General features: G+C 47.7%; 1 protein-coding gene across 1 annotated transcript in view; it reads left to right on the top strand.

The window, feature by feature from the left end:
- Positions 1-14,423, top strand: part of Znf341 (zinc finger protein 341) — a 63,216-nt gene that overhangs the window by 13,140 nt on the left and 35,653 nt on the right. Inside the window, exons 6-10 of the mRNA XM_013010687.1 lie at positions 965-1,145; positions 2,510-2,594; positions 4,931-5,124; positions 6,230-6,420; positions 9,458-9,666. Of these exons, the coding sequence (XP_012866141.1) occupies positions 965-1,145; positions 2,510-2,594; positions 4,931-5,124; positions 6,230-6,420; positions 9,458-9,666 (860 nt within the window). The remainder of the gene's footprint in view (positions 1-964; positions 1,146-2,509; positions 2,595-4,930; positions 5,125-6,229; positions 6,421-9,457; positions 9,667-14,423) is intronic.

The following is a 14,423-nucleotide window of genomic DNA, read 5'->3' on the forward strand; positions in this document are numbered from 1 at the left end:
TAAACTCTGGGAAGGTAGGAGGAAGCAGAGGTTGTGGCCGAAGTATAAGCTACTCTCAGGTAGTAGATCAGTCAGGAATACCTGCCTTTGGGGAGAAGACTCCCCTAAATTATTGGCATAAATATCTCCTATTTCATTAGCTATGAGCTTGTGTTTATTTGGCATTTACTGACCACTGCTGCCCTTCCTCTAATCGCTGCACCTGCTGCTTCAGGTGACCCTCTCAGCAGCCCTATGTGGGAAGTTTTACAGAATGGAAATTGATACAGGAATTAAAACTCAATGCTAGCTAGGTGTCACTGGCTCATACCTGAAATTCTAGCTACTCAGGAGGCTGAGATCTGAGGATTGCGGTTCAAAGCCAGCCTTGATAGGAATGTCCTTGAGACTCTTATCTCCTATTAACCACCAGAAAACTGGAAGTGGCTCCATGGCTCAAGTGGTATAATGCTAGCTTTGAGCTGAAGAGCTCAGGGACAGCACCCAGACCCAGAGTTCAAGCCCCACAACCAACCAAAAAAAAAAAAAAATGCCAGGAGCTGGAAATGTGGCTTAGCAGTAGAGTGCTTGCCTAGCATGTATGAAGCCCTGGGTTTGATTCCTCAGCACTACATAAACAAAAAGCCGGAAGTGGCGCTGTGGCTTAAGTGGTAGAGTGCTAACCTTGAGCAAAAGAAGCTTGGGACAGTGCCTAGGCCATGAGTTCAAGCCCCAGGACTGTTAAAAAAACAAAAAACAAAAACATAACAATCCCACTTAGGTGGTAGATTCTAGATTTGAACTGAGGCAGCCTGGCTCCAAAACTGCTTGTGGCTCTTGATTCTTGGGGTGGCTGACCAGGTGGAGGGCCTAGGGTAGTGAGGTAGTGACTGAGATCAGTCAGAACCACAGAGCAAGTCCTGGGTGTGGGGGGGACTCTCCCATTCCTTCCAGGGCTCTTTGCCTCACAATGTTGTCCTTCTAGGTGCCAAACCAGTGTGTGGAGGCCCCAGTGTACCCCACGCCTCCAGTGTACAGCCCTGGCAAGCAGGGGTTCAAACCAAAAGGACCAAGCCCTGTCGCCCCCATGACCAGCACGACCGGGGGAACAGCGGCCACCTTCGACTCCCCACCCACGCTGAAGCCCCGACGGGCTAAAGGTGCCGGTGGACTCCCAGAAGGTGGGCCGCCTGCCTGCCATGGGCATCTTTTCTTGGCAGTGTCCTGTGCACAGGCTGCGTGGTTCTGGTCTTCCCTTTTATGATGGTTAGGGTTAAGTTTGGAAAATCTCAAATGTTAGAATCTTCAGATTGATAGAATTTTGTTTCTCTCCTGTGTAGAACAAGACCAGAAGCAGGCAATCTGGGGATTGTATGACATGGTCACCAAACTTCCATGTTTCTTTTGTCTTTGTGTTCCTCTGTCCCCAGAGCATGGCTTCATTTATCAGGGTCTCTCATTATCTAAGATGGCTACTGGAGCTACAGTCATCCATTTCATATCCCAGGCAGTAAGAAGCGGGGGAATGGGAAGGGGAAAAGGGTACCTCCCAGCTTCTAGATGTTCCATGTGAGATGGATTTTTTGGCAGTACAGGGTCAAGGTCTTGTGCTTATTAGGCAGGTGCTCACTGAGCAACACACCCTCAGCTCTGTATGAGACTTCTACTTGTATCTCACTGGTGAGAATTTAGTCACATGAGCCTGTCTGGTTGCAAAGGAAGATGGGAAATACCTGTTTTCTCCAGGGACTTTGTAGGGTATTTGTGATCAAAGGCAAAAGAAGAGTGGCTACCTGTCAGCAAGTAGGTGTGTTTGTTACTCTTTCGAGACACTGAATGGGGGTAGAGTGGTATCAGAAGTAGGGGGTGGATGCAGGGGCTCCCCAGTGGACACTTTCTTCCTTTCATGGTTGCACATTGACAGCTGTGTGCCAGGCTTCCCATCAGGCACAGGGACATCTGGTGCCTTGGCCCCTGCTCTCTTGTCCTGAGTACTCTGTTAAATGGGAGAAGCAGACAGGACTAAATATTTATTTATAAGTTGCTGTAGGAAGGAGGTTAACAGAGCACTGTGATTGAGAGTTTCTGAGGTGAGGCTGGAAAACAAGGCTACTTACCCATCTGGGGAAGAGAAGGAAGTAGCTTTTGGGGTATCTGAGGGATGGCATTCCAGACAAGGGAAGCCAGCAGGTGCAAAGGTCCAGAGGTAGGACATGCTTGAATTCTTTCAGGATTAGCAAAGCATCTTCCACAACTGGATGGAGGGCATGGTGAAGTTGGCAGGAGTCAGAGGACTCAGTATGCTGATGGTTATCACAAACAGGGTAGGTTTTATCCTGGGGCAGGGAGAGGCTGTGAGGGGTTCAGAGTTTGTCCTGGATTTTTCTCCTGGGCCCTATGAGAAGTTCACTGTGTCTCTCTCTGTGCATGTATTTATAAGGCTGTGGATTGTCGGCCCAGGTCCCAGGGTGAAGACAACCTTAGACACCCTAGCCTCACCTCCCTCTCCTGCTTTGTCTTTCTGCTGCAGGGAAGCCAAAGGCACAGAAGCTCAAATGCTCCTATTGTGACAAGTCTTTCACCAAGAACTTCGACCTGCAGCAGCACATCCGAAGGTGTGCAGGGAGAAGGGAGGGGCTTGTGAGCAGCTCTGGCTGAGGCCATCTGCAGTAGAAACCAGGTCCTTTCTCAAACCCAGCCCATCTGTCCCATGAGGGTCTGCAAGGCCTGTGGTCTAATTTGGCTGGTTTTCCAACTAGATCCAAGTTTTTCTCAGGATCAGGAAAAGGGGCCTGCCTGCCATGACAGGTGGGGGACAGGTGATAAATTTGCAGACACATGGGCTGCCCCAATTCTGGGCTTATAGAAGGGCTGTCCACCGGCTGGCCCTGCCAGGATGGCTCCAGGAAGTCTTGGGTCACTCATGTCTAACTAGAACATCTCTGGTCACAAGAACATGCAGGGAACCCATCTGGTCCTTGGTGTTCTACCTGTAACACAGAGGAGCTAACGCAACCAGGGCTGCTCACAGCGTGACTCGTGTCACATGGGATGCTTTTAGCAAGTTTCTGACTGTGGCCTGGGAAAGTCTGAAGGATGTAATTAGGTTATTCTCTCTCTCTCTCTCTCTCTCTCTCTCTGTCAGTCTTGAGCCTTGAACTCTGGGCCTGGGCACTGTCCCTCAGCTCAAGGCTACCACTTGAGCCACAGCACCACTTCCAATTTTCTAGTGGTTTATTAGAGATAAGAGTCTCACAGACTTTCTTGCCCAGGCTGGCTTTGAACCGAGATCCTCAGATCTCAGCCTCCTGAGTAGCTAGGATTACAGGCGTGAGCCTTGGGGGCAAAGTCGAGCTTGGTGGAGATCCACCAGTCCACAACAGCACTGCCTAGATAGAGCTTTCAATGAAGGGGGTGGTGCTCAGGTTGGTGCTGTCATCAACTGTGACCCAGTGTGGCCACTACCAGCCCTGAGGGATCTTGAGTACTTAGAATGGGGCTAGTATTGCTGAAAAATGGATTAATTTATTTTTTTGCTGGACTTGTTCTGGTACTTGAGCTTCATAGCTCAAGGCTGGTGCTCTACCACTTAAGCCACAGTTACACTTTCAGGTAGTTAATTGGAGATAAAAGTCATACAGACTTTCCTGTCCAGGCAGCTTCTCAAAGCAGTCCTCACATCTGAGTTTACTGAGTAGGCTTGGGCTAGTGGCACCTAGCTGAAAAAATGGAATTTTTTTTGCCAGTCCTGGAGCTTTAACTTGGGACTTGGACTCTGTCCCTGAGCCTCTCTGTGCTCAAGGCTAATGCTCTACCACTTGAGCCACAGCACCACTTCCAGCTTTTTCTTTTATTCGGTACTAAGGAATCAAACCCAGAGCCTCATGTTTGCTAAGCAGGCACTGTACCACTGAGCCTCATTCCCAGCCCTGAAAAATGGAATTTTTAATTTAACATTAACCAACTTAAATTTCAATAACCCCTTATAGCTAATATCCATTGTAATAGTGTAGCTCTAGACCTTAGTAACGTTGTTTTATGGGTTGGGATATAGTTCAGTGGGAAAACACTTGCCTAGCCAGCACAACGCCATGGGTTTGATTCCCAGTATCAAAAATGAAAAGACAGGCTGGGAATGTGGCTTAGTGGTAGAGTGCGTGCCTAGCATGTATGAAGCTCTGGGTTCAATTCCTCAGTACCATGTAAACAGAAAAAAGCCAGAAGTGGCATTGTGGTTCACAACTGTTCGCCTTTAGCAAAAGAAGCTCAGGGATGGTGCCCAGGCCGAGTTCAAGCCCCAGGCCAGGTCTCCCCCACCCCCCCAAAAAAGAGATGATTATCTGGTTGTGGTGATGATACCTTTTTTTTGTTGTTGTTGTTGGTCATGGGTCCTGAACTCTGGGCCTGAGCACTGTCCCTCAGCTCTTCAGCTCAAGGCTAGCGCCCTACCACTTGAGCCACAGCACCACTTCCAGCTTTTTCTGCTTATGTGGTGCTGAGGAATGGAACCCAGGGCCTCATGCATGCAAGACAAACACTCTACTACTGAGCTACCTTCCCAGCCCCTGATGATACCTTTAATCCAAGAAATTGGGGGTCTGAGGTGGGAGGATCCAGAGTTTGAGGCCAGCCTGGGCTGTCTCAAAGCAATACAAGACAATTTTTAAAAGAATTTAAAAGTGGATTGAAGGAGAAGTTAATAATGGTATACATGCTGTACGTGGCAGCCACTAGGATGCTTTTTCATTCAGATGACAATCTCTAGAGGAAATGTGACATCTCAGTGTGATGTGCCCTTGAGAGGGTCAGCCTCTATCATGGGTGATGGGATCAAGAGCCCAGGTCTTCCCACCTCTGGTCTGTCGGGCTTGGATATGAGGATACATCCAGCGGCCAGAAGTAGGTCTGGGCCATTGCTAGGCAAGGGTGCTGACAGACTTTGTCCCCACAGCCACACAGGCGAGAAGCCCTTCCAGTGCATTGCGTGTGGCCGGGCCTTCGCACAGAAGTCCAATGTCAAGAAGCACATGCAGACCCACAAGGTGTGGCCCCCAGGGCGCAGTGGTGGCACCGTTTCTCGCAACTCTGTGACTGTACAGGTCATGGCCTTGAACCCCAGCAGGCAAGAGGAGGAGGAAAATGCAGGTGGGTGGAAGTGGGGGAAGCCATGCTCCCCCACATCTCTCTGCATCCTCGTTGGGTTTGTGGCGCAGGGAATGGAATCCAGGGCCTTGTGCAGCCTAGGCAAGTGCTCTGCCACTGAGCTCCACCTCAGCCCCAGCTTCACAGGTTTTATTGCTAACTCTCTCACTCTGGGTAACCTCCTTGACCTCTGGGCTTCAGTCTACTTGATCAAAAAGGTGCTTACATAGTGAGATCCTCATCTTAAAAAAATAATGGCTCATGCCTCTAATCTTAGCTAATATTTAGGGGGCTGAGATCTGAGAATCTTGGTTTAAAACCAACTCATTCAGACAAATCCTCAAGACTGTTATCTTCAGTTAACCAGCAAAATGCCAGAAGTGGAGGTGTGGCTCAAGTGGTAAAGCACCAGCCTTGAGCAGAAAAAGCAAGGGGATGTTCAAAACCCAGTAGGAAGTGGAAGGGGAGGAGAGGAGAAGAGAAGAGAGAAGAGGAAACAGGGTGGAAGGCACAGGATAAAAGGAAGGATGACAAATATGTAATATGTATTATGTAATATACATTGCTCTAATACTATGTCCATGGCAGGCATCACTAATTGGTTTACTATCTTTGTTTTCCCTGCTGAGCCTGGATCCCAACTCAGAATGGGAGACCATCTCTCCTGTTACTTTCCAGACTCCACTGTGCCTGGACACAATGACCCAACACTCAGGCACTGAGCCATGGCTGCAGAGATGGGGCCAGAGGTCCCTGATATGAGACACACGGAGGAGCAAGGTGGTGACAAAAGGGCAGTGAGGCAAAGGGTGCCAATTAGAAGGAGGCACCAGTAGTGTAGCTGGTGTTCAGTGAGGACCCACCACGGAGGAGTCTGTGGCATCCAAGACAAGGCTGGCACTGAAGCCAGAGGCTCTCCCTCCCTCTGGCTCAGACTGTAAATGTGTCAGTATTTTATCTCCTGGACCGGATGTGAGTCCATATCCCACACCAGGCATACCCAGAACACACAATAGGTGTCCTGTGATCTCCCAGACAGCATGATTCCTGTCCTGACTCTCCCCATCCTTGCTCACTGACTTCCTCCCTGGCCTGCCTCTCTTCCCAGGTTTGGGCCAGACCCTGTCCAGCACACCACAGCCCCAGACCTTGCCGCCAGCAGGTGAGGATGATGCTGACAAGCTGGAGCCCAAGCAGGTGGTCCTCATCGATAGCTCCTACCTGTGCCAGTTCTGCCCCAGCAAGTTCAGCACCTACTTCCAGCTCAAGTCCCACATGACTCAGCACAAGAATGAGCAGGTATGTGGGCATGGGCATAGGGGCCACACCAGTCAGGCAGGAACCCAGAGGTGCAAGATCTCTGCTGTCTAGAGACAGCAGAAATCATGTCAACCTTTCTACAGTGCTTGTGCCTTTGGCTGGGTTTCTAGTAGCAAGGGCCCGTGTCTTGCCTCTTCTGGTGTCTGACTTCAGAGGGTATGGCCTTGTTGTCCACCATGGTCACCTGGCCTGGGACAGTGCTTGCTTTTTCTAGGCGGCCACTCTGGCACAGCTCTGGTCATAAGCAAAGGAGCCCAGCAGCCTTTCCTAGAAGCACTGGTCAGAACGGTGCATGAGGTCTGTCATTTAGAGAAGTGCTATTTGGTACCACACAAAAGCAAACTGGCTTCATGCTATTTTATTTCTCTCCCTTCAAAGGAAGTTTTTTTTTTTTTTGGGTCCGGTTGTGGGGCCTGAACTCTGGGCCTGGGCGCTGTCCCTCAGCTCTTCAGCTCAAGGCTAGCCTAGCTCTACCACTTGAGTCACAGCGCCACTTCTGGCTTTTTTCTTTTTGCTTATGTGGTGCTGAGGAATCGAACCCAGGGCCTCATGCATACAAGGCAAGCGCTCTACCACTGAGCCACCTTCCCAGCCCTCAAAGGAAGTTTATAAGTAGGCAATGCTAGGCTTGTATAGTAGATCAGACATGTTATCATAGACCAGGCTTTTAACTTTAGACTCTACGATTCTTAGCTGTAATGGTGAACAATCCTGTAGTGCTGAACAATAGATGTGATATCTCTATGTATCGTATCTATACGCCAGTCAGGACAAATGCAAAAAGTAGAGGGAATTTCTTCTGGGAAGCTTTTGCTTATTTTCGTTGTAGGAGATATGTTATCCCAAAAGTCGACCACTTTCCCATCATTGAAAAGCAAGGGGTCACATGGGTAACATTGGACACAGGGGAACCAATAAAGATGAACTCTTTTTTATTTTTTGGTCCATCATGGGGCTTGAATTCTGGGCCTGGGCTCTATCTCTGAGCTCTTCAGCTCAAGGCAAATGCTTTACCACTTTAGCCACAGTACCACTTTCTGGGGTTAATTGGAGATAAGAGTCTCACGGACTTTCCTGCCAGGGCTGGCTTTGAGCCGAGATCCTTAGATCTCAGCCTCCTGAGTAGTTAGGATTACATATGTGAGCCACTGGTGCCCAGCAGGATGAACTCTTAAGTAGGCATGTTGTCACTCTAAGCAAATTGGGGTTCCTTTCATAAGGAAGATAGGGTATATGGTATTATATAAGCACCTGAGGAGTATGTGCTACTTATCAAAGTGTAATCCTCAAAATGCCAAAAACACTTCTCATAGAAAGAACTGGAGAAGAGTCACAATTTCATTTAACTCACTGAGGAGGGAACACAAGGATGGCAGACTGTTCAAAAGATGATGAGAGGGCTGGGAAGGTGGCTCAGTGGTAGAGCGCTTGCCTCGCATGCCTGAGGCCCTGGGTTCGATTCCTCAGCACCACATAAGCAGAAAAAAAAAGCTGGAAGTGGTGCTGTGGCTCAAGTGGTAGAGCACTAGCCTTGAGCTGAAGAGCTGAGGGACAGCGCCCAGGCCCAGAGTTCAGGCCCAATGACTAGACCCCCCCCCCAAAAAAAAAAAAAAAAAAAAAAATGGTGAAAGCTGGCCACCAGTCCTCACACCTGGGTAGCTCTCAGGAGGCTGAGACCTGGAGGATTATGGCTTAGTATCAGCCTGGTATTGCAGAAAGATCTGCAAGATTTTATCTCCAAGTAACTAACAAAATGTTGGACTGAAGGCATTGCTCAAGTGGTAGAGCCCCAGCTAAGCAAGGAAGCAGAGCAAGCACCAGCTTGTTTAGTCCTCAGTTCCTACCCCACTACAAAACAAAAACCAAATCCCCAAAACACAATTATAGCTGATCATTTTTTTCTCCCAATACTGGAGCTTGAACTCAGAGCCTGGACATTGTCCTTAAGGTTTTGTGCTCAAGATTTGTGCTCTACCAATGAGTCACAGCTCCACTTCCCACCTTTTGGTAATTAACTGGACCTGAGTGTCTCACAGACTTTCCTGACAGGCTGGCTTTGAATCACAGTCCTCAGATCTCAGCTTCCTGAGAAGCTAGGATTAAGGTGTGAGCCATCAGTGCCCAGCCTCTGATTAGTATTTTATAAATCTACATTTAACCTGGTTCCTAATGAGCAGCAAAACTTGCCACTTCTCCCAGAGAGAGAAGAGACTTAAGGTAGGCTGGTTAGATAGCGATTCTCAACAAGAGGTCCCTGACCATTCCCTGTGAGGAATAAAGTTAAGCCACCAAGACTTGCTGGGTTACATACCTGAGAATTTAGATTCCATCCTTTCCTTTTCTTCTTTTCCCACCATTGCTGGAGGCATGGAAGTACCAAGGGGATATATAGAGTAGAGAGAACAAGCTCCTGTTTCCAAAAGTCCATTTGATCTATTGTCCTCAGATAGAGCACAGTAGTGAACTAATTAGACAGATATTATGTCAGGTACCCATGGCTCACACCTGTAATCCTAGCTACTCAAGAGGCTGAAATCTGAGGATTATGGTTTAAAGCCAGCTCTGGGAGACAAATCCAAGAGACTTATCTCTTCTTAACAAGCAAAAAGCTGGAAATGCTGGTATGTTTCAAGTGGCAGAGCACCTTGATTAAAAAAACCAAGCCCAATAGCAGCACAAACAAAACCAAATTAAGACCGGCTCTGGTGGTTCATGCCTGAGGCTGAGATCTGAGGATCATGGTTCAAAGCCAGCCCAGGCAGGAAAGTCTGTGAGACTATCTCCAATTAACCACCAGAAAACTGGAAGTGGCGCTGTAGCTCAAGTGGTAGAGTGCTTTCCTTGAGCTGAAGAGCTGAGGGACAGCACCCAGGCCCAGAATTCAAGCCCCATGACCAACAAACAAAAAAAAAAAAAACAGATAGAACACTTCATCTTAATCAAAGGTCATAAAGTGGTGTGACTTGGGGTTCTGACAACAGAAGGCTACTGCCTCTCATCTGGCATTTCCTTCCAGGTGTACAAGTGTGTGGTGAAGAGCTGTGCACAGACGTTCCCCAAGCTCGATGCATTTCTGGAACACATCAAGAGCCACCAGGAGGAGCTGAGCTACCGCTGCCACCTTTGCAGCAAGGACTTCCCATCGCTGTATGATCTGGGCGTGCACCAGTACTCACACAGCCTCCTCCCCCAGCACAGCCCCAAGAAAGACAGTGCCGTCTATAAGTAAGCACCACACACCGTCTCCTGGGCAGGTGGGAGCACAGGGTCTGGGGTCTTGATGGCTCTGCTGCTCAGGAACAGTAAGGACAGCTCAGAGGGGGCATCTAGCCTGGCAGGATGGTTCTGCTCATGGGTACAGGGTGGGGAGAAAAGATTCTGAGTTCAAGCCCCAGGACTGGCAGAAAACAAAGTAGAGACCTCACCTCCCTCATCTCCACCAATAAGGCTGGTGCAGTGGTTCACATCCATATGTCAGCTATTCAGGAAGCAAAAATAGGAGGATTGTGGTCCAGACTGATAAACAGGCCTAAACCATGACTCAAGTGTTAGAGTATCTACCTAACACAAGGGCAAAAGTGCAGAGCTCAAAGTGTAGAGTTCTTCCAAAAGAGAAAAACAAATACTTTTATACTTCAAGTTATAATATAGACATCTTTGTATTTCTTTTTTCTTTCTTTTATTTAGTCAGTTGTGGGGCTTGAACTCTGGGCCTGGGCACTGTCCTTGAGCTCTTCAGCTCAAGGCAACCACCCTACCACAGAGCCACAGCACAAATTCTGTTTTTTGGTTTTTTGTTTTGTTTTGTTTTGTTTTTCTGGTGGTTTATTGGAGATAAGAGTCTCATGGAGTTTCCTGCCAGGGCTGGCTTTGAACCATGATCCTCAGATCTCAGCCTCCTGAGTAGCTAGGATTACAGGTGTGAGCCACCAGCACCTGGCATCTGGCTACATCTTTGCATTTCAACCTAAACAGACCTGACTTGTTCTCTCTAGCAGTTCCTTATAGTCCTGTGGTCATGCATGTACTGTGATTTATTTAAATCTTTGCTCTTGCTGGATAATTAGATGATTCTAGTTTGTTATTATAATAAATAGGACTATGGGGAACAACTTTGGACATTTATCTGTACCCATATTCCTAGAAGTAATTTGGCAGGTCAGAGACCCAAAGGAGGTCTAAAAATAATTAGTTATCTTCTTTAAAACAGAATTGTTACATGCATATAGTGCAATATTTAAAAACCACAAAGGGTATGCAGAGAGTGGGAATTCTTCATCTACCTCCCCTGGTCCCCCCCATCACAGTCTGTCACGTTCAAAGTAGTTTTGTTTGGTTTTGTGCCAGTCCTGGGCTTGAACTCAGCCTGGGCACTGACCCTGCCCTTTTTTGCTCAAAGCTAGTGCTTTACCACTTAAGCCACAGCTACATTTCCAACTTCTTGAAAGATAAGAATCTCAGGGACTTTCCTGCCTGGGCTATCTTTGAATCCAAACCCTCTGACCTCCACCTCCTGAGTAGCTAGTATTATAGGCGGGAGCCACCAGTGCTTGGCCTTTCCCCCACTCCCCTCTTTCTGTACTGGGGTCTGAATTCAGGGCCTTGTCCTAGTATCACCACAGCTCTACCACAGCTCTTAAAACTTTGTTTTAGTGAGACATTGATCTCTCATGCCTGTAATCCTAGATACTCAGGAGGTTGAAGATCACAATTTCAAGCTAGTCCAGGGCTGGGAATGTGGCTTAGTGGTAGAGTGATTGCCTAGCATGCATAAAGCCCTGGGTTGGATTCCTCAGTACCACATAAACAGAAAAAGTGGAAGAGGAGCTGTGGCTCAAGTGGTAGAGTGCTAGCCTTGAGCAAAAGAAGCTCAGGACAGTGCTCAGGCCCTGAGTTCAAGCACCAGGACTGGCAAATAAATAAATAATAATAATAATAAAGTCCAAGCAGAAAAGTCTGCATGTGACACTGTTTCCAAAATAACCAGCAAAAAATCCAGGCTAAAGGTATGGCTCACGTGGTATTGTGTCAGGTAAGTGAGCAAGCTGAGTGAGTGTAAGGGGCTGAGTTCAAGCCCTGGAACCAGCACAAAACAAAATAAGAACTCAGCCAGATGCCAGTGGCTTACGACTGTAATCCTAGCTACTCAAGAGGCTGAGATCTGAGGATCCCTGTTCAAAGCCAGACCGGGCAGGAAATTAAGACTCTTATCTCCAGTTAACCACCAGAAAACCAGAAGTGGTGCTGTGGCTCAAGTAGTAGAGCTCACCTTGAGTTGAGGAGCTCAGGGACAGTGCCCAGGCCCAGAGTTCAAGCCCCACAACAAACAAAACAAAACAAAAAAACTCTCACAACTTTTTATTTTGATGTAATCTCAGATTTCCACTATTACTACTGTATTCACAGCTTTGTTAGGTCCCTGAGAATAAGGTGTAGCTGCTATCCATCACCTTTAAATTCATGAGTTTCTCTAAAAATAGGGAGAGCTGCTTATATAAGTACATCTTCTAACCAGACACAGGAAATTAACCTCTGTACTCTTCATGATCCATGGGACTTACTGAAAGTTATCCAGTTGTTGTAGTAACATCGTTTATAGAAACAAACAAAAAAGCTGGACGCCTGTGGCTCATGCTTGTAATTCTAGCTACTCAGGAGGCTGAGATCTAAGGATTGCAGTTCAAAGCCAGCAGGAAAGTTCATGAGACTCTTATCTCCAATTAACCACAGAAAACAGAAGTGGTGCTGTGACTCAAGTGGTAGAGTGCTAGCCTTGAGCTGAAGTGCTCAGGGACACCACCCAGGCCCAGAGTTCAAGCCCCATGACTGACAAAAAAAAAAAGGATAATGGTTTTTTTTTTGGTGCGGGCCTGAACTCTGGGCCTGGGCGCTGTCCCTCAGCTCTTCAGCTCAAGGCTAGCGCTCTACCACTTAAGCCACAGCGCCACTTCCAGCTTTTTTCTTTTTGCTTATGTGGTGCTGAGGAATCGAACCCAGGGCCTCATGCATGCAAAGCAAGCACTCTACCACTGAGCTACCTTCCCAGCCCCAAGGACAATGTTTTCTGTGACCTGGAATGCAGCCCAGAATGGCAATCACATCAGCCTATCACCTCCTGAATGTTGACAGAGCCCTCATTCTGTCTTTACTTTTTATGACCTTTATATTTATTTTCTCACATTTTTGTGGAGTTGAGGATTAGACCCAAGGCCTCTTACATGCTAATGAATCAGTTCTTCTGTCACCGAGCTTTTTTCTTTCTCTCTTTTTTTGTTGGTCCTGGGGCTTGAACTCTGGGCCTGGGCACTGTCCCTCTTCAGCTCAAGGCAATTGCTCTACCCCTTGAGCTATAGCACCACTTCTGGTTTTCTGGTGGTTTATTGGAGAGTTTCATGGACTTTTCTGCCTGGGCTGGCTTTGAACTTCGATCCTCAGATCTCAGCCTCCTGAGTAACTAGGTTTACAGGCGAGAGTCACTGGCGCCCAGTGCTTTCTTTCTTTATTTTGTTGTGGGGCTTGTGAGCTGTTGTCTTTCTGTGCACTGTCTCTGAGCTTTTTTTCTCAAGGCTAATGTTCTACCACTTTGAGCTGCAGGTCCACTTCCAGTGTTCTGGTAGTTAACTGGAAATAAGAGTCTCATAGCTTTTCTTGACTTTGAACCGTGATCCTCAGATCTCAGCTTTCTGAGTAGTTGGTTTATGGGCATGTGCCACCAATGCCCAGCTTGTTTTCTTTTTTGAATCAGGATCTGACTGTGTAGCTCAGGTTTTCCTTAAATTCTCAGTCCTCCTGCCTCAGCCTCTTGAGTGCTGGGGTTACAGGCACGGACCACCTTGCCCAACTTGATATTTTTGAAAAGCATAAAACCATTATCTTATCCATTGTCCCTGTTTAGGTGTGTCTAGTCTAGCCTTGTGATTACATTCAGGACACACACACACACACACACACACACACACACACATACTTTGGCAGGAACACTAAAGTGTTATCTTGTCCTTTGTGCCGCATATCAGGACCACATGATGTTCCTTTGTCACATTCTGCAGTTGTTTCCTAGAAGACTACTGAAGGCAGTGCTGAATTTTCCTGGCTTTTGCTAAACTCTGTCCCACATCAATTCACATCTCCTCTGAGCCTGAGGGAGTCTGTCTTCTTGCCTTACCATCTTGGGAGGTGTGCCTTCCTCTTCCTCCCCATCTGGCTGGGACTCCTATGTGTGGGTATCCGTGGGCTTTGAGGGGTCTTCTGGGCCCACTGCATGTGTCACCCACTTGGAGTTCCCACAGGACCCACATTCTGTTTTGGGCATGATTTGTCTACATATCTGGACTGTTATAAATGGCTCCATCCTCTAGCAAAGGTTTCAGAGATAATGAAGTGTGGCCTCTTTTAGTCCATAGTGGCTTGTGGCCTGTGAGTACTGTGGCTTTTCTTGGTTTGTAATTTATTTTTTAGTGCTGGGATTTGAACCCAGAACCTCACTCATAATAGGCAAGTGCTATACATACCTCAGATCCTGGCTTCCTAAGCAGCTAAGATTACAGACATGAGCTACTCTTCCCAGTTTTGTGTGTGTGTGTGTGTGTGTGTGTGTGTGTGTGCACGTGCGTGCGTGCACCCTCGCAGGCATGCACGTGTGCACATACGTGCACGCACATGCACGCTCGCTGAACCCAGGGCCTGAACTCTGAGCTTCTTTTTGATCAATGCTAGTGCTCTACTATTTGAGCAACAGTTCTACTGTGGGCTCTTTTGGTAGTTAATTGGAGATAAGAGTCTCAAAGACTTTCTTGCCCTGGCTGGCTTCAAACTAAGATCCTCAGATCTCAGCCTCCTGGGTAGCCTCAGATATGAGTCACTGACACCTGGCTCTGCCCAGCTTTTAATTAGTTGAGATGTAGTCTCAAAAATTTTGGGGGGGGCTGGGAAGGTGGCTCAGTGGTAGAGCACTTGCCTTGCATGCGTGAGGTCCTGGGTTC

Source organism: Dipodomys ordii, unplaced genomic scaffold (assembly GCF_000151885.1).
Source record: "Dipodomys ordii isolate 6190 unplaced genomic scaffold, Dord_2.0 Scaffold13, whole genome shotgun sequence".
Classification (NCBI taxonomy): domain Eukaryota; kingdom Metazoa; phylum Chordata; class Mammalia; order Rodentia; family Heteromyidae; genus Dipodomys; species Dipodomys ordii.